This window comes from Antechinus flavipes, chromosome 3 (genome assembly GCF_016432865.1).
Source record: "Antechinus flavipes isolate AdamAnt ecotype Samford, QLD, Australia chromosome 3, AdamAnt_v2, whole genome shotgun sequence".
Taxonomy (NCBI): domain Eukaryota; kingdom Metazoa; phylum Chordata; class Mammalia; order Dasyuromorphia; family Dasyuridae; genus Antechinus; species Antechinus flavipes.
Window position 1 is genome coordinate 304522722 of NC_067400.1, and position 26931 is coordinate 304549652.

Consider the following 26931-nt stretch of genomic DNA (forward strand, 5'->3'; position numbering starts at 1 on the left):
TCTAAATCAACAAGAATTTTTTTTTGGAGTACTACTATATAGCTATCATTCTGTTTTAAAAAAAGAGAAATATGAAATATATTGCAAGCATACATAGACTATGAAAAGTTTTATGTTTCTTTTTTGTTTTAAATTTTTAAATTAAAAAATGCTAACATCTTTTGCTTATTCTACCCCTATGATTCCATGATCCTTTTCTGTTCTTTTTTCTCCATTCTCTTACCATTAGTCTGTTGTCTCATTACAACTTACCTGAAATATTTCAATAACCTACTAATAGTGCCTTCAATTTGTACTCTTTGCTATCCAAAGCTATCCGTTTCTATCAAAATACTTTTTATGTATACAAAGATCTGTCATGTTACTTCTGCTCAACTATTTCTAGGTCCTCTCTACTACCTAAGTAAAGCTCTGATTCCTTGGCATGGTATTTATGGTCTTCCACAAAGCATACTCATCCTACTTTTCTACCCTTATTTCATTTAACTTCCTGTCCTTATTATACCACCAGACCAGATTACAGAATTGCTATGAACACATTGTGAACTGTTCTAGCTTCATCCTTTGCTTAGTATCCATTTTCCTCCTCTTTTCCTATTGGACTTCTACTCATCTTATAAAATGAGAGAATTATACTAAATGGTCCTTTATGACCTTTCCAGATCTAGTGATTCAGTCAATCACCAAATATTTATTAAATGTCTAACAGTCACTATGCTAAGCAATGGGAATACACAGAAAGGCAAAAACACAGTCTCTGTTTCTCAAGTTAACATTCTAAGATCTATATTCCTCTGTAGGCTAAAATTTTCATTAGATTAGCTCATTTTCAGATATCATTTTTGGGAAGCCTTTTCTTTTATCGCTATAGTCAACAGTCTTCACCTTTAGACCCTAAATAACACTTTCATTTGCCCTTCTGTATTATGGTATATCATAGGTGTCTATGTACCATATAGATTTATTTCTTCTAAACACAAATAAGTTTTATGAAGGCAGAGAATATTTGCTCTTTAGTTGCAAAGGGTTTAAGAACTATTTATGAATTAATTTGTGTGTTCTAGAAGCTCATCAGCTAAGTCAAATCTTTGGAAAGGAGGTAATTTATTTAGCTTATTTTCTTGAATTTAGGGATTTGAGGACAGGGAACTTTTTTCCTCCTCCCCACCTACAGAAGTATGTCAAAAAATAAAGTAAATATTTCTTTGAACAACTTAGAAAACATGAATGAGAGAATCCATTTCTAAAGAATACATCAAACCATTCTCCTTGGCTTTATGGCATGTAGCACATGTAGTATGGTCTGAGATTGGCAGAGTCTAGGAAATGGAATACTAAGAGTCTAATTTGGGCAGTGAAATGTATTGTGTGACTCTGACCAAGTAATTTAGTATAGCTGTTCTTTGACTCTATTTTGGCATCTATGAAATTTTGATGGTAATCACTGTTTTCTTTCATTCAAAGGAACATGATGATGATAAATAAGATAGCATATATTGTGGATATTTGCACTCTCCGTAAGAAAGACACTATATAAATAATGTCAATTCCATTTTAAGAACCTTTCAAATTTAGCATGTTCTATCTATAATCACATTCTTCATTTAACAGCAAAATCAAAGTTAGAACCCCTAGTCTTTTTATAGCTCCCATAGCAATAATGCATGTTCCAAAACAGTTAGGATTCTTGCATATTTATCTTGAATTTTTTTTTACTTCTATATTTTGTACTTGGAATACTTATCAATAATTTATAATATCAGTCATTCTAAAAATATTGAATAGTACTATAATGTAGGAATAAGTCTTATAAATAGTTACTTGTTGGGTTTGGTGTTCAAGTAACTAGTTTTTTATTAGTAAACTCATTTTTTTGTCCTTTCTTTGGATAGATGTGACAATTGCTTTAAGGGGTGAGGGGAAATGCCTCATAGATGCTCTGGTCAGCCTGTATTTTCCAATCTGTCAAATTTTTTATGTACTTAAGAAGTAGAATAATGGATTTGATATGAGGACCCCAAGTTTAAATCCCACTAGTAATACCACCAGGAAAGTTTGGACAAGCCACTTAAGTCTTCTGATCTTCATCTGTAAAAGAAAAAGAATGGGGCAGAAATCCTCTAAGATCTCATCCAACTCCAAATCTATGATCTCATATCTATTACCATTCTACCTATATCTATTTCTATTCTATAACAAAGTAACTAAATGACATATGTAGGAGACTCTTGAGATTTTGCATATTGTTCTCTTATTGCAGGAAGGATACACTTTCTTTTTTTTTCTTATTTTGTACTTAAATATATCTTTTCAGTGATTTAGACATTTAGACATAATTTTTTACCATTCTATTGTAAGAAAATATAGCTTATCTTTCACACTTTTCTGTCTTTTTCCTGAAAAAACCATCCTCACAGCTTATGTGTTAGCATAATTTATACATAGTTGATATGTTCTGGTTGTGGTTGTAGTTGTTCCTATTGTTGTTTTGGCAAAATGCAGGAAAGAAGAATCATCACCAGGTAATGGAATTTTTAATGGAAAATACCAATGGAAAATGGTAATTTTTAATGGAAAGAAATATTTTTATTATCACGTCTTCTTTTTAAGTAGTAGGAAGGAAAGAAAGTTGATGAATATTGGCTTCAATTGAATCTATCATTCAAAATGCCAAAATTGAGGAGTAGAATCATTCTTCCAGACCCACATTTATTTCTCCTGATCACTGATGTAGTCAACCACACATGTTCACGGCATTACTGAATGGAAACTAAATTCAATTAAGCATCCACTTTGTTCAAATTACTGGGTTCACTTTGTAAAAGTATAGTTTGAACAGTCACTCCTCTCATCACTAGAGCTACTTATAAGGCTTGTATATGCTAAAGGACTAAATTACAGCAATGTTATGCATTCCTTAATGTGTAGTGTATTCCATGAGACTGAGTAGCATTTTCCTAAAGAAAAGATGACTAAACCCAAATCTGGGAAATAAAAGAATCTCTTTAATTTTTTAAAAATTATTGGTTTCTTTTGTTTTTATATTTCTAGTACCTAGCACAATGCTTTCCACATAGTAAACATTTAATACTTGTTAGTTGTTTAATATCACCTTCATTTTTAAAATATATCCCTTTAACTTCTCCTTGTCCAAAGAAGCATCCTTTGCTATAATAATGATGATGATAATAATAATAAATAAAGTGGGAAGGAGGAATCTGTTCAGGAAAGCTAACTTACCTATTAATCAAGGGACTATGGACGAGAAGTATTAGTCAATTTGATGAATATGAGATAGAATGTCAGAGTTATTTTTAATTTTCATTTCTCTTATTTTTAATTTTTTCACTCAGTCCCCTACCTCTTCAAAAAATGTAGGGAAATACATTTCCTCACATCTTCTTAAGAACCAGTCTTGGTCATTGTGGTCGTATGTCATTCAATTTCTCACAGGATTTCTTTAAATATGCTAAATAATCTTTGATAGATATAGAGACTAGTTTTATGATTTAATTCATATGGAAAACTCCCAGATGAGGAAAGTCCTATTCACACAGGTTTATGCCTTCTCTGTAACTTATAGTCTTAAAGAATTTCTCAGAACAATGAGATATTAAGTGATTTGCCATGAGTCACATAGCCAATATGTATCACAGGCGGGACTTAAGTTTAAGTCTTTCTGTTATGAAATATGAAAATATAAGCTAAATTGCTTCTGTACTTATGTATACTATAGCATACAGAAGGATGGAACCAGAGAACTGGAAACCTGAAATCATTGTTTGTGATGTTTTCTCTTCCCCAAAGCCAGTGCCATTATCTGGTGTAGAAGGTGTAGAAGAGAAGCTCAAAGAAGGAAAGCTAGAAATGGGTTGTTGCTTGGTTTGCTCTATTTGCCAACTCTGCCAAATTCTGATGAGTAAAAAAGCTAAGCCACTCCATCTTGGCAGGCCAAGATGCAGAGCTTATCCTTAATCCTGATTATATGTTTTATGTCTGATTAGGTCATTCAATTCTATTCACCCACACAAGAACTCAAAAATCATTTTGGCTACCTTCTGAATTTATATAAGTAAGAAGGAGTTTGGGATTGAAAGTAGTTTTGTTTGTTTTTATCTACAGATGCCTAGCTTTTTATGTTTGTTATCACAGTGATGTATCTCTCACGGACCAGCCAGACTCTTCCCCTATTTGCCTCTCATATCATTAGTAATAAAACAATCAATAAGTATTTATTATGTGTCCACCAAGAGCCAAACATTATACTAGGCCCTAGGGATAAAAAGGGGAAAACAAAAATAGAAAACTTAAATCTGTGCTTTCCAAGAATTTTACAATCTATTCAGGCAAGATAACATTAACATAAATATTTAGAATGTAAGACACTTTAAGAGTAGAGGTTGTCACTTTTTTTGTATTTGTATCCCCAGCATTTAGAATAATGCCTGGGAAATAGTAGGGGCTTAATAAATTCTTATTGAATGATTTAGTTCTAGTTATTTATTTAATAGATACACAATAAGGACCAGGAATTCTTCCTGTAGCATTTTAATTTATAAGACTATAAGATTTAGAGCTGCAAGATATTTTTGAAATACTTTGTCCTAACCCCTTATTCTATAGGTGAGGAAAGTTATAGCTAAGCAGAAGCAAGTTGTTTAAGGTCACACTGTTTCTAGTTGAAAACCTTAGCTGCTTATTAAGTTCAAGTTTCAATTTTGATCAATATTTTTTGTTTGTTTCCTTGAATAAGTAATCACTGCTTTTGCATTCTGTCTTATAGATGGTAAATTGAGGTGTTCTTCAGATAGTGAATTTCTTAAGAAAGTTAAGACTGTTTTTTGCTGATTTTGTTTTTTCCCCTCAGTACTTAATATACTGCCCAGCAGATAGTATTTAATACTTTATATTTTTAATATTTATTTTATTAATAAATATTATTTATAATATTTTAATAAATATTTATAAGTTGACTAACTGCATAATTTATGCTTGTAGACTATCACATGTCTCTTTTTAGAGTAGCAAGAATAAGGCACAGAACGTGTTACCAAAAGAATAATTTGCATCTGTAGAGGCCATCCATAAATGGACATTCTTCATCAACCTTTATTACTTCCACCAAATTCCCTATAAAATTATTTTTGAATGACAGTTTTCTAATTTCAAATTATAGAAGGACCGTAGTCCTGACTTTACTGATTCTCCCATTTATCCTCTTTTCACATTTATCATTTAGAACCAAACCCACCTTGGTTCACTTCTCTTTCTACTACTGAAATAGCCTCCTAATTGGTCTCCTATTCTTTCCATATCCAATCCATCCTTCACACAACTGCCAGACTGATATTCTTAAAGCATGGATCTAGCTATATCACTCTCCTGCACAGGAAGTTTCAATAAAACTCTAAAGGATCTATAAGTACTAACTCCTCTATTTCCTATTTGAAGACCTTCTTAATCTGACTCCAATTCTCTGTTTCCTTCTTTTTCACTCTTTGTTCCAGTCAAACTTGGCCTATTTCCTATTCATAAATAGCACAATATCTCTCCCCTCTGTGTATTTTATACATGGTTTCTCTATTCCTGTAGCTCCCTTGAAGGCTCAACTAATACAAGAGGTCTTTCCTGAATGGCCCAGTTGTTTGTAAATAATTTTGTGTTTATTTTATGTATGTTCTTTTTATTATCTATAAACATGTTACATTCCTCTTCCCACTCCAAAAGAACATAAGCTCCCTTTTGGCAGGCACTGCCTTGCTTTTTTGTTTATATACCAGTTTCACTTTGCACAGTACCTGGCTCATAGTAGATACTTATTAAATGTTTGTTATTTGTTTGCTTTTTCATTCCTCCCCCCTATATTATGTTAGCATCATCTTATGAAAATATTTTATCAGTATTCTCAACTGTTTTGTATTTGAATGTTTAAGCCTTTTATGTGAATTCTTTTTTCTCAAAATTCTAACATAGGGTAATTTTTATGTTTGGCTTTTCACTTGGTTCTGGAAAGGAGGTGTATATAAACTTTGAGATGTGTATAAACTAAAACCCTGCAAATAATTACTATGGTAGATTTTGCTCTGTTTTAGGCTCGACCCTTGACTCGCTATCTGCCTGTTAGAAAGGAAGACTTTGATCTGCGGAGCCATGTAGAGACTGCTGGGCACAATATAGAAACCTGTTACCATGTGTCCATCACAGAAAAGACCTGTCGGGGCTTTCTCATCAAGATGGGTGGAAAAATTAAAACCTGGAAGAAAAGATGGTTTGTCTTTGACCGAAACAAACGCACATTCTCCTATTATGCAGGTGTGTGATGCAATATTTCAACCCATTGATTACAAAAGCTGTTTTTTTTTTTTTTTTAATGGAAAATGAGGTAGCATTGTTGTCACAATCAACATTTAGCCTTCTGGTCTTACTGCTGAAGCTTTATATTAAGTTGTGCTGGAATACAATTCTTCCATTTTTTTTCTTGTACTATAAAAAGATTAGTTTGCCAGTTATGCATGTTATGGAATCTCATAGCTGAAAGGATCTCTTAAGTTATCTAATCCAATGCCGTTGTACAGGTTGTTGTTGTTTTTGTTGTTTGTTCTTCATTTTAGAAGAGAACCAATGAATAACAATATGTTGAGGTAAAATAATGGATGATGGGTAATGTCTTAACTTGCACATGAATTAGATTTAAGTAAGGCAGCACAGAATTGTTAGCCTCACTTTGTCTCCCAGAGTCATCTAGGTCCAGAGGCAGAATAAAAGTCAAGACAATTGGTGATGGCCCAGGATGCAGTGGATAAGATTAAATGACTTGCCTAAATTCATGCAGTAATTGAATGGAAAAGTCTAGGACAAGGACCTGTGTCTCCTGATTTCTGTACGATACCCAGTAGTGTGGGCCCATTAATAGACAAATAATGTCCAAAACAGAAGAGGGAGCAATCCTACGTTATTCTGAATAGATGTATCTATATTTAGAAGGTTATGTTAAGTTTGAAATGCTATGTTTTTATGAACTGATATTAACAAACTGAGTTGACTCTACAGAGGATTAGTCAGAATGATGAAGACCTTCAAAACTGTGTCTGGCATTTGGAACAATTGAAGAAATTGGAAGTATTTAGACTGGAGTAGAAAAGATTTGAGTAACATGATAATTAACCCATATTTTTAAATGACTGTTATATAGAAAAGATGGTTTAGTTATTTTGTATATTTCTAGATAAGCATTTTTTGTGTCCTGGGTCCCTCTGACAGGCCATTGAAACCTATTCTTCTCAGAATAAGATTTTTAAATGCAAATGATTACCAAAGAAATAAATCATATAAAAAATATAATTAAAAACCAGGTTTAAGAACCTTAGGACTAGAGAGAATGAGATTGAATGATATAAAGGGCACAGGGATATATATTTTGGCTCAGCATAAGGAGGATATTTCTAACAAAGCTTTCTGAAAATGGAAGCTGTGAAATCACTTTTATGTTCAAGAAGCAGCTGAATCCCAATTTATGGGAGCTATTGAAAAGGTATTTTGTTATGCTATGTTGTTGCTGGTAGATTTTGCCAGATGCTTTCTAAGGTTCTTCTCAACATTTAAGTTTCTATGATTCTGGTCAGTCTCTTTCATATGTAAACATTCTTTGAGATTTTATTGCCTTCTGAGTATTGTCTTATGCTAAAAGATAATCTGAATCGTAGCCACAAAATTAGAATGGATCTTGGAAATCACCTAATCTAACCACTTTACAGTATATTTGACAGGTAAAGGTTATCTAGTCTCCATTTGAATACCTCCTATGATTGGGAATATATCCTCCCAAAGATGCTCCTTATAACTTTTTTCAATTCTTTTCTTTCTTTTGTTTTCTTTTGTTTTGTATTTTCTTTCTTTTTTTTTCTTATGCTTTTTTATTTTCTCTTTGGGATACAGTTTAGTAGCGTAATTGATGGGTAAAAGAGTATGTGCTAGTTGTGTAGCATTTTGGCTATAATTCTAAATTATTCTCCAGAATGGTTGGACAAGTTCACAATCCCTCACCAAAGCATTTTCGTCTCTATTTTCCCACCTCCCCTCCACCATTTGCCATTTTTCTTTTCCATCATGTCAGCCAATCTGATAGATGTGAGGTGGTACCTTAGAGTTATTCAATTCACATTTCTTTTTGTTTTGTTTTGTTTTTTTTAAATAATTTTTTTATTGACAGAACCCATGCCAAGGTAATTTTTTACAACATTATCCCTTGCACTCACTTCTGTTCCGATTTTTCCCCTCCTTCCCTCCACCCCTTCCCCGAGATGGCAAGCAGTCCTATACATTTTAAATAGGTTACAGTATATCCTAGATACAATATATGTGTGCAGAACCAAACAGTTCTCTTGTTGCACAAGGAGAATTGGATTCAGAAGATATAAATAACCTGGGAAGAAAAACTAAAATGCAAGCAGTTTACATTCATTTCCCAATGTTCTTTCTTTGGGTGTAGCTGCTTCTGTCCATCCTTGATCAATTGAAACTGTTAGAACTCTTTATCGAAGAAACCCACTTCCATCAGAATACATCCTCAAACAGTATCATTGTTGAGGTATATAATGATCTCCTGGTTCTGCTCATTTCACTCAGCATCAGTTCATGTAAGTCTCTCCAAGACTCTGTATTCATCCTGCTGCTCATTTCTTACAGAACAATAATATTCCATAACATTCATATACCACAATTTACTCAACCATTCTTCTATTGATGGGCATCCATTCATTTTCCAGCTTCTAGCCACTACAAACAGGGCTGCCACAAACATTTTGGCACATACAGGTCCCTTTCCCTTCTTTAGTATCTCTTTGGGATATAAGCCCAGTAGAAACACTGCTGGATCACACGGTATGCACAGTTTGATAACTTTTTGAGCATAATTCCAAATTGCTCTCCAGAATGGCTGGATGTGTTCACAATTCCACCAACAATGTATCAGTGTCCCTGTTTTCCTACATCCCCTCCAACATTCCACATTATCTTTCCCTAGAATTCTAGCCAATCTGACAGGTGTGTAGTGGTATCTCAGAGTTGTCTTAATTTGCATTTCTCTGATTAATAATGATTTGGAGCATATTTTCATATGGCTATAAATAGTTTTAATTTCTTCGTCTGAGAATTGTCTGTTCATATCCTTTGACCATTTATCAATTGGAGAATGGCTTGATTTCCTATAGAGTCAATTCTCTATATATTTTGGAAATGAGGCTTTTATCAGAACCTTTGACTGTAAAAATGTTTTCCCAGTTTATTGTTTCCCTTCTAATCTTGTCTGCATTAGTTTTGTTTGTACAAAAACTTTTCAATTTGATATAATCAAAATTTTCTATTTTGTAGTCAATGGTGATCTCTAGTTCTTCTTTGATCATAAATTCCTTCCTCTTCCACAGGTCTGAGAGATAAACTACCCTATGCTCTTCCAATTTATTTATAGTTTCATTCTTTATGCCTAAGTCATGAACCCATTTTGACCTTATCTTGGTGTACAGTGTTAAGTATGGGTCAATGCCTAGTTTCTGCCATACTAATTTCCAATTTTCCCAGCAATTTTTGTCAAATAATGCATTCTTATCCCCAAAACTGGGGTCTTTGGGTTTGTCAAATACTAGATTATTAAAGTTATTGGCTGTTTTGTCCTTTGAACCTAACCTATTCCATTGATCAGAATGTCTTATTTCTTAGCCAATACCAGATGGTTTTAGTAATCGCTGCTTTATAATATAATTTTAGATCTGGTTTTGTTTTGTATTTTCTAAGAAAGCTATAATTATTAGAAAGTTATTTCTTAAACAGCTATATTTTGCTAAAATTTGACTAAAGTGTTAGGTAGACAGATTGCCTAGCCAACTTTAAAATTCTTTTGGGAGATACAGAATCAATAGGTATGTCTTCTGAGTTTAACCATAGTATAGAATCTCTTAGGTGGCATAGTGAATAGAGCATTAAGCCTGGAGTCAGGAAGGCCTAAGTTCAAATCTAGCCTCAGATACTTATTGTGTTATCCTGAATTACTCATTAAACCTTTGCTTTGGTTTTCTCAACCATAAGATAGGAACAGCAATAGGACATACCTCCTAAGGTTGTTATGAGGATAAAATTTAATAATATTTATAGAGTGCTCTGCAAACTTTAAAGTAATATTTAAATGCTTATTATAACATGTCACATTATTATACTAGCTATTATTATAGCTGAAATTTTGTGATATACCCTTTGTCCTCTCTCAATCAAGAAATCTATTTATTCCCTGCATACTTTTTTATATAAGGCTCTACTTCTTTTTCTTCATCCTTCTGAAGTCTTTTGTGTGATCTACAGGAACTTTTTAAATGAATTGCAGAGAAGAAAGCATCTCTTTTCCCCAGCTGATAATTTAAGCATTAAAGGCTCTACCCTAAAATGTCTCCTTAGTCCTTGAACTATAATTTAACACATATGGTGATAGATAAATAGTCAGCATCCAGAATTTGGGGTTAGAAAAGGAGAAGTAAGCAATAACAATTTTCATTGGTGTGTGTGTGGTGTGTGTGTGTATTTCCCTGAAATATAAGCTGTTCGTGAGAACTCCTTCTTCCTCATATATGTCAGTATTATTTATCTTATTTGTGAATTATGTAAATGATGCGGATTACCTTCTAAGGGCAATTTAAATTGATAAAATTTATAAAGCATAGAGAGGAGCAGTGGTCTCATCAGTTCCTTTCTTGTGATATAATATATAATGGTTAGCATCAAGTGGAATTTGTACTCCCTAGATCAGAAAGTGGCCTTTTAAAGCCATCAGAATGGAAAATATTTTTTTTGTTTCTCATCTGTCCTACTTAAGTCATACAAAATTAGACAAGCTTAGTTGACAATCCTGCAGCTTGTTTATAAAGTCTATAATAAATGAACTGTCTTGAATTTATTTTAAAATTTATCAAGTAACCATTTAGAGCATTGGCTGTGAAGAAATAAGTGAACAGTATATGCATCAGGCTATGGAAAGAGCACTGGGTTCAGATTTTGGTCTTTCTGTTCTATGACCTTGAACATGAAGTCACCTTCTCTGGGACTCAGTTTTCTCACTTGGAAAAGTAAAGGGTTGGACTAAGTAACTTTTAGATACTGAATACATTTTTAGATTTTAGGGCTAGATAAGTTTTCTTTCAGCTCTAAATTTTGTGATCTTAAAATCTCACTCAGCAACTCACATTTTTATGAAATGTTGTTAGTAGCAATAAGAATGAGACAGCTAGATGGCACCATAGTGCATGGGATCTCTGGGCATGGATTCATCTTCCTGGGTTCAAATCTAGCCTCCCACATTTAGTATTGTGGGATCCTAGGCAAATCACTTAACCCTGTTTGCCTCAGTTTTCTCATTTGTAAAATGAGCTAAAGAAGGAAATAGCAAACCACCCCAGTATATTTACCAAGAAAACTCTAAATGGAGTCATAAAGAGTTGGCCACAATTGAAAATGACTGAACAAAAAACAATAATAATAACTACTCAAGTTTATGTAATAAGTTGATCAACAAGCATTTATTCATTGCCTACTATGTGCTGGACATTGTACTCATGCTAGGGACACATAAAAGTGAAATTTCTCTTAATCTTTGAGGAATTTATTACCTAACCAGGGAAGACATGGAGATATCTTAAGTATATCTAGAATAGATATAAAATAGCTACAAGATGATTTGTTGGCAACAATCCAGCAAAGGGGTAGGGGAGTCAGCGAGATCAGAAAAATTTCACATTAAAGGTATTGTTTGCATTGAGCTTTAAGAAAATGTTTTTAAGACTTATAACAACAAGGGTTACATTGGGTACAACAAAAAGATTACTGGCCCTTGGATAAGAAGAGACCCATATTTGAATCCTGTCTTAGTCACTTACTAGCATGTACCTGGGCAATTTGAGCAAATTAAAGAATGTGTGGTACCTTAAGTAGTTATGTGGTATAATTGCAGACTTTAGCTATGTAATCTTCAACCCATGAAAGTGATACACATGATAAAAATGTAGAATAATCATTTTAAGATTGAATTGAAAAAAATATGGACTATATTGTCCATAGGAGATACTGTGGTGAAATTTTGTTTTTAAGTTTTGATTTCAGCAAACATAATTATTAAAGTAACAATTTATATTTGTTGACATGTCTATATCTATTTATGTATCTGTATAATATTGACAAGTTGAAAATAAAAATCAGTTATTAACATGGTCTATGATAGCATTTTGTCAAATTAGTATGTACATTCTCCCTAGAACCTATTACTTTTGGAAGGATAAAGAACTCAAAGGTAGAAAAATAGAGATAATAATCAGAAAGAAAAATTGAAGATGATAAATAATAAAGAATAAAAATATATTCTGAGGAAAAGGGATAAAGAACTCAAAGGTAGAAAAATAGAGATAATAATCAGAAAGAAAAATTGAAGATGATAAATAATAAAGAATAAAAATATATTCTGAGGAAAAGGGAAAACACAAAATAAGAGTAGAGTCCTGGACATATTATAGAAGTAAAGAAATGCAGATGAATGGAGGAAAACTAGTTTCATTAATGATTAGTGTTCTCTCCATGTTCTCCAAATCACAAGTATATAGTTCTCTTTGTTGTATTCCCATGAAATAGAGTATAAGTTCCTTTTGGGCCTCCACTGGGTTTTGTTTTTTGTTTTTTTCTTTTGGTCTGTTTCTATTTTTGGATCCCTAGCAGCAAAGTACCTTGGAATATTAGATTGTGTTGGATAATTATTAAAATTAAAAAGGGGATCAGGAACCAGAAGTCTGCTATGAAGTATGCATGCACATATTTGTGTGTGTGTTTGTGTTTGATAGATTAAAGAATTACAGTAACATATAAACTGATACAAACTCCCAATCCATAAAAATATATATTTATAGCTAAAGTAGACCTGAGAAATAATTTAATCCTAACTCTTTTATTTTAGAAATATGGGCACACTGAGGGTCAGAGAAGTGATGAGGCTTCCTCAAAGGCTCATAGGTAACCAGTGACAGAGTGAGAATTTGAAAACAAATCTTCCAAATGCAGGATATTTTCTACAACACAATAAATCCATCACAAATTTTTCTTAATAAGGCTACTTTGTTTTAGATTGAATTTTACATCTATTAAAAAGATGGTATCATGAACAACCTTTTTTAGTTAGTATAATGGAAATGTAGTCTTTTAAAAAAATGATAATTTAGTGCCTGAATATATATAAAAGCAGACATAATAAAATGTGCTAGTCTTCTACTTGCCTCCTCCAGTTTTCCAAAAATAACGTTTTTAAACACTTTCTCATGTAATAGTCTAACTTGTTCTCATCTGTACTTTGTGACTTTTTTTCCATTCATCAGTCACTCAGTTAATCTAATTACCTGGGTTTTTACCTTAAGTTTTTCTTCCTTCCCACCTCCATTCCCTCCTCCCTACTCCCACAGCCCTGGTCTAATTAAGTTATGTGATTCTAAGTCTCTGAACCTTTCGTCTCTTTTCTTCTCAAAATGGAATTCTATAGTCAGACTACTACTGACTCTAGCGTCTCTCTTCCATTCAATTTCAAGAATATGAAATCATCTTTTAAGTCAGTCTCAGTATATTTATTGGAGAGCAACTAGACACCTAGCTTGAAACTTAGACTAGTCTTTAGCCCTTGTCCTGACCCCCTTATTCTTTAAAAGTTGTAATCCCTGAGCATTTTGTTGCCTTAAAGAAGGATATATTTGAATGCACAAATTCCAAGACTTCTCAGAATCTATATAATCCACCTATGTCCTGATAAAAAGCATGATCAGGCAGCTTGAGTTATATGTAGCCACAGATCCTCCCCAAATACACTAGAACTCTCATCCTTTCTAATTTATGTGCCTCACCTCTTGCTTTGTTATCAACCCCAAAGAAATTTAGTTAGCATTTTAACATTTTAGTTTATATATCAACTGACCTCCTCATCAAAGGGTTGTTTAGCTGCCTAAAATAACTCAAACTTCTTAACTCACAGGAAATTTCTTACTTCCCAGTGCTCTGCTTCCTCCAGAAGTTGTTTTTGTTGTTTGAGTTATTTCAGTCATATCCAACTTTTTATGACACCCTTTGAGATTTTCTTGGCCAAGATACTGTAGTGATTTGCCATTTCCTTCTCCAACTCAATTTTACATAGGAGAGAACTGAGGCAAACAGGGTTGTATAATTTGCCCAAGTTACACAGGTTAGTGTGAGGCTGGATTCATCCTCATCAAGAAATCTTCCTGACTCTAGACTCACCTTTCTATCCATTGCACAACCTAGTAATAATAATAAATAGCTTGCCTTTATATAGCACTTGTAATATGCTGGAGATTGTGCTAAAGTGTTTTATAAATATTATCTTATTTAATCCTAGTAGGTTCTATTATTATCTTCATTTTATAGTTGAGGAAACTGAGGCAAACAGATGATGAGTTGCCCATGATCACTCAGCTAGTAAGTATCTGAGGTTAGATTTGAACTCAGGTCTTCCTGTCTACCAAGTCCTATTATATCACCTAGCAGCCCTATAATATCTTGTTATATATTGGGAAGAAACTGAATATATAATTATTATAGGCTAATAGTTATTTGAATTTTGTTGAATGTAGCTACAGTTTAGAAGACAGAATTTGACCCAGATTATCAAAATGAAGAAAGTACATCATAGCAGGCTTCTATTGGACACCATTATTAGGAAGAATAAGAATTTAGGGATCTTTGCACTATCCTCCCTTTTTAAAGACCCTGTTTAATAATTTACTTTGCCTGACCTCTAGTGGCAGTAATCGAAAACTACTGGACACAGTGTCGTATAAAAGGATGATGAGTTCAGGATACCATATTATAACATGGAAAAAGTACAAAAAATATTTATTAGGAAATAACAAGCATAATAGTTTAGATTAAGTAATTGTAGAACAATCAAATAAGAATAAATTTAATAGTTTAGTCTCTAATAAATATTTATTGTCTAGCGCTCAAAATAATATATATCCTCATTTTCATTTTTAATTATAAACTCAAATAATAGTTTTAATTATAAGGTCAAAACCAAAATCATCTTTAATAAAAGATGTTACTAAATTCAAATAAAGATCTTATTTGGACATTAGAGAGGCAGTTTTTGAGTGAACTTAAGCGATATAGCATACAATAACAAAATGCACGCTGACTACTTTAAGAGTCCATTTACCTGAACTGTATCTTGGGTAATAATTTATCAAGGAACACCAAAAGCTTCTTTAGTTCTTACCTGCATAAAATAATTCAAACTTTTTTTTTTATTCTCAGAGGAATTTTCTTACTTTCCTCTGCCTTCTCCAACTGATATATTGTCCAACTCTTTGTGACCCCATTTGGAGTTTTCTTTGATTCTTTCTCAGTAATGTCTTTTAGACTCAAAAACAGAAACTAAAGTACTATGGATGATATTTTTGTTTGAAGTGAGTATTTTTCTGTAATTAGGATAAAAATTATTCTATTTAACTTATCTACTATGCAATAATGTTGGGCTTCAGTTTTCTTATCTGTAAAATTCAGGTGAGGACAGACAATTTCTAAGTTCTCTTCCAGGCTTATAATTCTATAATTCTAAATTGATTTTCTTTATCTTTTTTTAGTATCATAGTCCACTTTGTAAGTCTGATAAAGTCTATGAAGACTTTATCAGAATGATTTCTTTTTAAAAAAAATTATAGCTGAAGAAAATATTGACTTTCACTTAGAAATTATTTTTTAAAAAATGTTTTTCCCCATCCAAGTTTATAACTCCCCTGAAATTTATCCACTGGCATCTTAGGTATTTATGAATCCCAGGTTAGGAACCTCTTTTCTAAATCATTTAATACTCTGTGCTATCTGATTCTATTTACAAAAGACCAATCCCTTTTGTTACAGATAAACATGAAGCTAAATTAAAAGGAGTGATATATTTTCAAGCCATTGAAGAAGTCTATTATGATCACCTCAAGAATGCATATAAGGTAAATTATATTTGCAGATTTTCTGGTGCTTTAACTTTCCAAATTTTTAATACATAATAGAATTAGAGAAAGGATTCTTTTTTCTTTTTTGATCTACCTTGAATTGGTAGTGATATTAACCAAAGTGCTATGGGGAAGTGTATAAGAAATACTGACCAAAAGAATTAAGCTTTATTTATGGACCCAATTTTAGGAAAAAGAAAATAGTTTTGTTGTTTCAAGAGCCCTTTCAAACTGGCCCCTTATGTTAAGTCTAGCAAATAGCCAATAGTTATGATATAAAAAGAAATAAAGAATTAAAAGCAAAACCTATCACCACTATGCAGAATCTCAATACCCCCAAATCTGAGAAATGCCTTTCTGGGTTTCATGGACACGAAGGTAGACTGCAGAGAAGACTCTATGTGAAAATTGTAAAAATGTTCACCACTACAAAAGGGGAAAGAAATAATATAGAGAAGTTTATAAAATGTTGTTTCATGAATGAAAGCAATGAAGATAGAAATATGATGACCTACATTAAATTTATTTGCTTAATATTATTTTTCTTTTCTTCTTTTAGAGTCCTAATCCATTACTCACCTTTAGTGTCAAGACACATGATAGGATCTATTATATGGTGGCTCCATCTCCAGAAGCCATGAGGATCTGGATGGATGTTATTGTTACTGGAGCAGAAGGTTATACCCATTTCATGTTGTAATGAATGGACACAGCAGTTCATGAAAGGGCAGATTGCAATAAAATTATACCAGAATTAAGCCATATTCAATTCCAGTTGGAAAAGCTCCAAGCAAGAAGGATAGCATTCACACGTATTGCTTTAAAAATATGTGTTTGGAATTCCCTTGTATATTATCAAGAGTTACTTTTTTTCACTTAAGAAGACCATGTGATGTTAATTCATATTTTGATCATAACAATGATAAAAGAACTGAAGTTGCTGCAAGAAAGAAAGCATTTTGTTTTGGGAATGACTGCAGCATCAGCAGCATTTATAAGGCAATTTTCTTAAAAAAAACTTTTTATATGAGTTGTCTTAGTGGAAAATCAAGCTGTTTACATTTGTGTGTACTCAGAAATACAAAATTATTTTAGTACCTGAACCAAAAGATATGATTGCATATATTTTTAATTTATAGCATTTGACATATTAGTTAACCAACTGGCTCTTTTTAAAAGTACTTTCCTATTGTATATTTCATACTTTAATACTATGGAAAGGGAGAAAAGGGTGGGAAACAAAGAATTTAAATGGAGATCTAAATCCTTGGTAGCTAAGAATTGCACCAAAGCCAAAGACTTGATAGTGAAATGCCTTCTACTTCACAGCAATTCCTAGTGTTGACCCATACTTTTGTTCTTTATAGAAAGACAAAAAGAACCTCTAACCTTTTAATAATATTAAAATGCCATAGCATGTCTTATAAGCTGGTTTCAGAATGTTACTTTTAGCACCCACCAGGGCTGTAACTGCACTGGGTCTTTTGGGAGTGTCAAATAGGCCAATGGTAAAGGATACCCTAACTTCAATTAGTTACATTTCTATGAATCCCATAACTATTTCTGGGACCCTTTAAAATTAATTCCTGCCTAAATCCCTAGTATAAACTATTATATTTAACAAGCATACTGCTTTAAAATCTGTTTCAGGTGAAGCCATCTGTCAGTGAATTCTCACACTAGGGTGATCTTAAATGAAGACAGTATTCAATGGAATCAATTCCCCCTTTTTTTTTTCCTTTGAAGACTTTTTCCAATTCTTGTGTTGAGATCACTGAAGATAATAAGAACCGCTCACAAAGCACATTAAAGTTTACAGAGAGCTTTCCTCATAGTAACCTCATGAAGTCATTAGTATAAGTATTATCATTCCCATTTTACAGATAAAGAGACTGAGACTGAGAGGTTTTCATTTTACTTAGGGTCATATTGCTAGGCCAGAAGTTCATTATAGGTCTCCCGATTCCAAATCCAGGACTATATTCAATGTTTACGGCTGTCCCCATTCAGGCAATCCAAAGCAGTTTTTTTTTTTTCTTTTTCTTACATGCTTCTGATTTATTCTGAATCCTGCCTCTTAATTGTAGTATGTTCTTTATGTATAGTTAGTTTGTTGAGTTTTTAATCACATACCAGACTAAGATTAAAATTAAAAGTGACTATTGGTGAGAGGCAAGGAGTCTGTTTAAAAAAGACATATGAACTTCAATTCATAATGTGTTTTAGGAGGAAAATCCTTCTTTTAAATTAGCCATTGCATTTTTTATAGTGTGAAAGCCCATTTTTGTTGAATAAAACTTTGACTTCAGGCAAGTCATTTATAAAACTTTTCCAAATGTCCGTCCTGATGGTTTGAGTATATTTGTGTATTTGTGTGTATGTATATGCATTCTGTTATTTAGTAGAAATGTGGTAAATGAGTAGTGCTAGAAAATGATGACTTTACCTACAAGTACAATGTGGAATTAGTAGAATTAAAGTTTTTCTTCTCAAAATCGGTCTGGCATGATTGGATTTTAATTTCTACCTGAAGTTTATGTATACCTGACAGCCAGTAGGATGATTTTGTAGCTGAATGGCATGTGGTTTTATTTGAACAATGAAGGACAGAAGTATAATTGCAGAGGGTTTTATATTGTTGCTGTTAATCTTTTACAAACACTAAAACTAAAAATTATATAATTTAAGATAATAAAATACAATATCCTAAACTTTATTGATTCATATAAATATATCACTTATCTAAGTATATAACTAGTAGTATACTAATTCTTCTTTGCCTTCTACAAGAAGTTATGCAGCTTTTCTAATCAACTTTTCTATTTAGCATAATTAAGTAAATCCATTTATGTTTTTAAATAAGATGTTTAGGGGGCAGCTAGGTGGTGCAGAGGATAGAGCATCAGTCCTGAAGTCAGGAGGACCTGAGTTCAATCTGGTCTCAGACACTTAACTAGCTTAACATTCTAGGTGTGTGACCCTGGCAAGTCACTTAACCCCAATTGCCTCAGGGGGAAAAAAAAGATGTTTGGAGAATAAAAATGTTGGTCTGACCTCACATTTTAAAATTAATTTGTTTTTCCACTTACTCAAAGAAAAGTAATTGTCTACTCCATTAACACAAAGAAAAAATAGCACTTATAGATTTGTGAAAATACTTTTCAAATGTTATGTCATTTTATCCCCACAACAATCTTAGAAGTTAACTACTGTTATTATCCCACATTAGGAAATTGAGGCAGAGAGGGGTTATGACTTGCTAAAAGTTACATTACTTACAAATATCTGAAGTTGAAGTAGTAGTCACGTCTTCTCAAATAAGAAAGCCAATAAGTTCACTATCTTTTTCTGAAGGAAAAATCTACTTGGAAAAGTCTGTTGTCAATGCCACACAACAAAGAAATTTGTCAGTAATGTTTGTTTTACAGCCAGAATCTAGAATTATTCAGCATTATATCTCACTTTATTATCTCTCCCTTTATGTAAAGATATTTAATGTATTGAAATATTTATACATATTCAATAGGAATGGCTCCTCCAATAGAATAAAAGATATAGGATATATCTTTCATATTTGTCTTTGTCAGTCGGTCAGTGCCAAAAACTGTATTTTGTTCTAGGGATACAAAGAAAGATCAAAATACTATCTATGTCCATAAAGAGCTCATATTCTAATATAATACAACAGCATGTTGATAACAATGTACAAATATCCACAGTGTAAATGGAAGGTAATAGTAGAAACTCAGGGACTGTGAAAGTCCACTTGTATACATTGAGATATGAGCAGTCTTGACCAGGGAGTCTGCATTCTCTAGCAATGTTTAGGGAACTGACAAGTCTTTTAGACTTAAAAAAAAAAAGTCAGCAAAGTGAGATGCAGTGTGGGATGAACCTAGAGCCTGAGAAGATCTCAGAAGCCATCTAAACCAATCCCCTCATTTTACAGATGAGGAAACTGAATTCTGGGAGCATGTCCAAGGTCATACAACTGGTAAGTGTCAGAAGTGAGATTGCAAGCAGAGGAATAGGTCTTCTGACTCAAGATTTATTTTCTTTCCAATGTACCATTAAGGATAGTCAGCATCAGAGGCAGCCTGACTTAGGATCAGGTTCTGTCTTTGACAAATACTCTCTGACTGAGCAAATCTTTTAACTTCCTCATGCCTCCAGATATCTCTCCAAGACAAGCACTCTTTAACTGTCTAGTGAAATCTATAGTCCTCCTTAAAAATAATGTTTTAAATGCCTAAAATAACATATGTAGATTTACAAAGGAAACATTCTATTAAAATATATATAAAATTTTAAAAGTCTGTAACTACAAGATTTAAAACTACTAGTTGCACAGTATATGCCCTAGTGATATCACAGGTTGGATCCCCCATCAAAAAACAAAACAAAACTCCATTTTGAATACCCGAGGCTTGCAAATTCATCTATTCCTGAGTCTTGCCAGAGGAATATAGGCACTGAGAAGATTGAGAACAGCTATGTAGGCCTTACTTGGAGAAGTTTACAGCAAATGTGTTTCTCTAAAATAGACTCGACTACTCAAGCCACATTTTGCTAGTACTACCTGGAAAAAAGAGAGCCTTTTTTCCTTTCAGCTATGGCAATGAATACTCTCAGTATTAGCAAACTATGGTAATACAAAAGGTATATGTTGATTAATCTTTTTAACCGGTCATTGCCAAGAAACACATTCATAATGGATGGTTTCCTGCATTAGTGATGGTAAGTGAAAAATTGAGTTAATTTTCTTCTTTTGAAATAGTCTCTTCCTCTCATAATGACAAAAAAGTTTTACTTTGTTTCACAATATAATTAATACACAAAGCATTGGATGTTAACATTCTTTAAAGGAAAAAATGGAGATGTTTAAAGAGTAAGCTTCTAGTTAAACTAAAACTACCAAATGTTTAACTTGCTAATATTGATACTCCAATGTCATGACATCAACAACAATAAAAAGGATGCAAGACTTTTTGTTTTATATTTATATCTTTGAAATTTTATTCAAGTGAAACTTTTAAGATACCTTAAAGATTTTCTTTTCCTTCTTCATCTTTCCTGAGAAAAGTATAAACTGCAAAACCAAGATTACTTTAAAATGTCAGATTTTAAGCCCTAACTAATCCTACTCCTTAGCCACCTATCTTGTAATTATTGTGGTTCAAGTTCTTAAATCTAGGTACATCTTAATGGCACTATTAACTATTTATTGAAAATGAAATTTTTGTGCAGTATATATATATTTCCATTAAGATAAAAATTCTTAGACTTTTCAAAATTATTTTGAAAAACATAGGAATTTTGGGGGATGAAGTAAAAACAGAAATCCTAAATAGTGCTGGTTAGTGAGCTATATATGAGTTATAAACAACAAATCGCCTTCTTAAGTCACCAGACACTTTTAATAGTAGAATCAAATTCTTCCAATACCATGCAAACCAGAGGAATTCCCTGTGTACATCTAAGTTTAAGAAGCAGCAAGATTAGAAAAAGCATTGCATTTAGAGTCAGAAGACTTTAGTTTAATTCTTGAATTTGCCATTTGGGTCTCAGTTCTTCATTGCTAAAATGAGGGATTTTGACTATATAGCTACCAACTCTAAATCTATGCTTCTATAATCTTCAGGAGAAACAAAATGAGCAAACAAGTATCCATGAGGGAGAAAAGAGAAGACTGCTTTTAATTTTGTGTCTGTACATTAATGATTGCACTAAGAGCATCAGGCTGTACAATGCTTCTTGGTCAATTCAGATCTGAGTTGGAAAGTGAAATATACACCAATAGGTGGAGCCACTGAGCTGAATATTGTAATATAATGTATTTGTAATCCCAGGTCTTGGGTTATTTGCTTCATTGGTGGAAGATTAACTATTGAAAATTAAATTTGTGCAGTCTATGATTTATTTCCATTAAGATAAAAATTCTTAGACTTTTCAAAATTACTTTGAAAAGCATAAGAATTTTTTGGGATAAGGTAAAAACAAAAATCCTAAATAGTGCTGGTTAGTGAGCTATATATGAGTTATAACAAATCTACCTGTCCTGGGACTTCTAATTCCATGTGATTCGTTTCCATAACCCTCCACAAATTCCCAATTCATTGCCAGCCTATAACTGGATGTTTTATCATTCCATAGATAGTAGGAGCACACATGGCTATCCAAATAACTCCATATTGCTATATCTTCTTTTTCGCTTCCTTTTCAGTTCATTTATACATTATGTACAACCAATCTTTAGGTCATCACTGATAATATTGTATGCTACAGCCTATTTACCCCTTTCATACATCTTTTATTCCTTTTATTTATTTATTTTTATTTTATTTTATTTATTTTATTTATTTATTCCTTTTACTCACTTGCAATTTAAATTTTTCAGAAATTGCACTAATTTAGAGATTTGTTGGCATTATTGAGATATTGTTTAAAAGATGGTTTTTGAAAGCAAGAAGAAACTTGAAATTCCTGAAAACACCACATACACACACACACCCCCACACCCACATACATACATACACACACTCATTTAAGATATATATTAAGATAATTGTGTATAACTTCGACAACGATATTGTATGAGGACATATTTTGATGGAAGTGGATTTCTTTGACAAAGAGACCTGAGTTTCAATTGATAAATGACGGACAAAAGCAGCTACACCCAAAGAAAGAACACTGGGAAACGAATGTGAACTATCTGCATTTTTGTTTTTCTTCCCGGGTTATTTATACCTTCTGAATCCAATTCTCCCTATGCAACAAGAGAACTGTTCGGTTCTGCAAACATATATTGTATCTAGGATATACTGCAACATATCCAACATATAAAGGACTGCTTGCCATCTAGGGGAGGGGGTGGAGGGAGGGAGGGGAAAAAAAATCGGAACAGAAACGAGTGTCAATATAAAGTAATTATTAAATAAAAATTTAAAAAAAAAGAAAAAAAAGATAATTGTGTATACACACACACACACACACACACACACACACACACACATATATATATATATATATTCATTTCATATACACACACATAATCAAGTCAACAAGCATTTATTAAGGACCTAGATTGTATTAGGATGTGTCCGGCATTGTGCTAAGTGCTGCTCACAATTTAATGAAGGTGAAATAGGGAAGACAACATGCAAACAGCTATGTACAAATGAGATACAGACAGGATAAATTGGAAATAATCTCAGAGGGATGGTGTTGTCATTAAGGAGGCCCAGGAATGTTTCTTGCATAAGGAGAGATTTTTGGCTTAGACTTGAAGGAAGCTAGGAGAAGATGATGAGGGAAAGCCAATCAAAATGCCCAATTAATTATGATTTAGAAGTTTTTTTTTTTAATATGACTATAAATTGCTTTGATTTCTTCTTTGGAAAACTGCCTATTTATATCCTTTAACTGTACCTAAAGAGTTATTAAAATGACTAAGCCCTTTAGCCCAACAATACCACTATTAGGTCTGTTTCTAAAGATTAGGGGAAAAGGAAAAGAACTTATGTTTTAAAATGTTTATAGCAACTCTCTTTGTGAGAAAAACTGGAAATTGCAGGGATGCATGAAATAATGAAGCGTGAAGTTAGCAGAATGAAGAGAACACTATATATAGCAATAGCAATATTATTTTAAGAATGACTGAGCAAAATCAGTCATTTCAGTTATTATAAATACCCAAATTAACTATAAAGGACATATGAAGAAAAATGCTATCTGTATCCAGAGAAAGAACTGATAAATATAATAATTTTATATATATGTGTGTGTATGTGTGTTTGTATATATCTTTTTATATCTAATGATAGCCATCTCTATCATTAGTGAAAAGGGAAGGAAAAAATTTACCTAATTATATTTAAAAGGAATAGCAAATTGTATAATAATAAATCTGCAGTTTTATGTGAAATCATCTTTTTTATTATACTATGTTATGGAATTGCAGTTTTACTCCATAAACTAAAAAGAAAATTTAAAAGAAAAGAAAAACACACAATCAGGAGAGGGAATGCCAAATGCAAGAAACAAGGATGTCAGTGCCATTAGATCACAAATTTTGAGGAGGAGAATAAAGTGTAAAAACACTGGAAACATAGGAAGAGGTTAAGTTATAAAAGGATTTAAAAGTTAAACAAGATTTTGTATTTGATCTTGAAGGTGACAGGGAGCCACTGGAATTGATTAAATGGAGAGGAAAAGTAAAACATTTTAAACAATGTAAAACTTTATGTTAGGAAAGCTGAATGATGAATGGATTGTAGTGTGGAGAGACTTAAAAGCCTAATGGATAGCTATTGTAAAAAATCCAAAGATTGGCCCAAAGGGTGAGGAGAATCTGCACCAGAGTGCAGTGATGATTCCAGAAGTCACTGACACTGGTATCCATGTCAGAGGTGAGTAGGGAGATGACATCAAGATTTCAATTTTCAGTGACAGGACAGTGGTATCTTTGAAAGTAATAGGAAAGTTAGGAAGAGAAGAAAGAAGAATGGGTGATAATGAGTTTAATGTTGGATATGTTGAGTGTAAGATTTCTTTGCCTCAATTGCTACCTAGCCTTAATCACTCAGTCAAACTGCCACTTGTTAAAGACCTTAGTTTTAAAAAATCTCCCATTGCATCCAGCACCATCTCCAGTTGTCTTATTCTATATCTTGCCACTGGACTCAGATGGCTCTGGAGGGAAAAGTGAGGCATATGACCTTGCACAGCCCTCTCTCACTTAAATCCAATTCATTTACTTGTCATGGCATCACCTCCCTGATGTTATCCTCTTCGAGAAGGAAGGACAAACAAAAATAACAAGCCATCTGAAGGCCATCCACTTCAAAATGTCCAAGACACAGTTACAGATGTGAAGTTGGAAGTCAGCAGAGAGGTTGGGTCAGATAAGTAATCATTAGCAAAGAAAAGATAATTGAATTCATGAATGAAATGCTATATAGTTATCTCATTCACATCTTCGGTTAGGGGCACAGCCCAAATGATATAGAAAATCTTCATAACATTTTTTGGCCCTTCAAATCAAATAACTCTGAATTTTTTCTTTCTTTTATGTGGTGTTTACAGTGCCTTATTGTAAAGAGTTTTTTGATTTAGATATCTGTATCTATATAGCCACACCCACAAGCATATATATATATACACATATACATACACACATATATACACAAATGAATCTGATCTCATTGATCCAGAAGTTCCTTCCAACAACACGAAATGCAAGACAGCCATTCCTCCTTAATCTATAGGATTCTTATGTAGAGGGCTGAAACTATTGAGCTGATGCACTGAGGTCAGGACTGCTCAAGAGCTTGAGGCTAACTACTGATTGGACAATACTCTATGGGCATATGCTTGGAAAATGGTCCTTTCCACTGGCTTAATAATTGGTATATAGAGCATTTTAGGAGGGACTTAGGGATGGATAAGAAGAGGGAGGGTCACACTCTTAGCGGTAGACAAAGGAGAAGGCACTCAAACAGAGAATCTGCTTCCATCCTGTTCAATCCTGTGTCTGGGGACCAAGAATAAAGATTTAGGACTTTTGCTTATCCTGACTCTGGCTGATTCTGGGTGCTAGCCCGATAGTTACATTCTTATGCAAGTTCTCCCAACATTCTGAAATCCTTTCTTGTTTTGTCCTGATACTGTGAGGGTATCAGTAGAGTACTGTGGTCATTGTTAAATAAAAACACTAGTGTGTTGTCTGCTGGCTTTCATGTTCTTTTCACAAACTTTAACTTTTTATTTAACTTTTTTTTAAATTGTCATAGTTATGGTATTAAGGACAAAATATGTTGATATTATATTATACATTTATTCTATGCATTTCTAAGTTTCTAAACTTGTCAAATGCTAACTTTCACATGTCATTTGCAACTTTTGCAAACTCTCCTCAAATTCCCATTTAATGTCTTACATCTCCTGCAGTATAATGAAACCATGTTGGGGAAAATTGCGATGTGAAATAGATAACTGAGGGAAAAGAAAAGAGGGCCCAAGACAGAGTCCTGTGAAACACCAATGATTATAAGAAATGACCTAATTGAACATGCAGCAAAGAAGATTGAGAAGAAGCTGTTAGATATCTAGCAGACAGCAATGTCATGGAGGGAGTATCAGGAGGAAAAAGATGATCAACAGTGTAAAAGGCTATATATATAAAGAGGTCAAAAGAGATAAGAATTGAGAAAAAGGCCATTAAATTTGTCAATAGGGTTCACTAGTAATTTTAGAATTTGGTTAATAAGCATTTATTAAGCATCTTGGTTTGATCAAATGCGATGTTTGTAAAAATACTTAGCACAGTGTTAGTCAATAGATGCTTGATTCTCCTCCCCCTCGCTATCACGTGAATGGCACTATGCTAAGGGTTAGGGAGACGAAAAAGAAAGTCAAAAAAATCTTCTCTCAAGGAGCACAATATGAGAATAACCATGTACGTACAAAATAAATACAATATGAGAATAACCGTGTACGTACAAAATAAATACAATATGAGAATAACCATGTACGTACAAAATAAATACAATATGAGAATAACCATGTATGTACAAAATAAATACAATATGAGAATAACCATGTACGTACAAAATTCCTGATTACAGGAAATAATCAACAGAAGGAAAACATTAGGATTGAGAGGAATCAGAAAAGATTTTTTTTTGTAAAAGATGGGTAATTTGGCTAGGACTTGATAAGGAAACCAGGAAAACTGGAGGTGGAGATGAAGAGGGGAAGAAATAGGGAACCAGGTAGACACACCCACACTCACACATGTTACGGTCCACACAAATTTTTAAGTAACTAGGTTCGTGCTTAATACGGAGTATTAAGGGGTAGAACCTTCCGGTACGGGGTAGCCCAGGGTCACACAACC

The 26931-nt window shown here is 33.0% G+C and overlaps 1 protein-coding gene across 4 annotated transcripts in view; it reads left to right on the plus strand.

Annotated features, from left to right (window-relative positions):
* The window catches only part of PHLDB2 (pleckstrin homology like domain family B member 2), a 138835-nt gene extending 120309 nt beyond the window's left edge, over window positions 1–18526 (plus strand). For all 4 annotated transcript variants that reach the window (XM_051985267.1, XM_051985269.1, XM_051985268.1 and 1 more), the window contains 3 exons: window positions 6093–6312; window positions 15943–16028; window positions 16591–18526. In XM_051985267.1, the coding sequence (XP_051841227.1) occupies window positions 6093–6312; window positions 15943–16028; window positions 16591–16731 (447 nt within the window). In that variant the 3' untranslated portion in view covers window positions 16732–18526. The remainder of the gene's footprint in view (window positions 1–6092; window positions 6313–15942; window positions 16029–16590) is intronic.
* Window positions 18527–26931: the final 8405 nt, after the last annotated feature.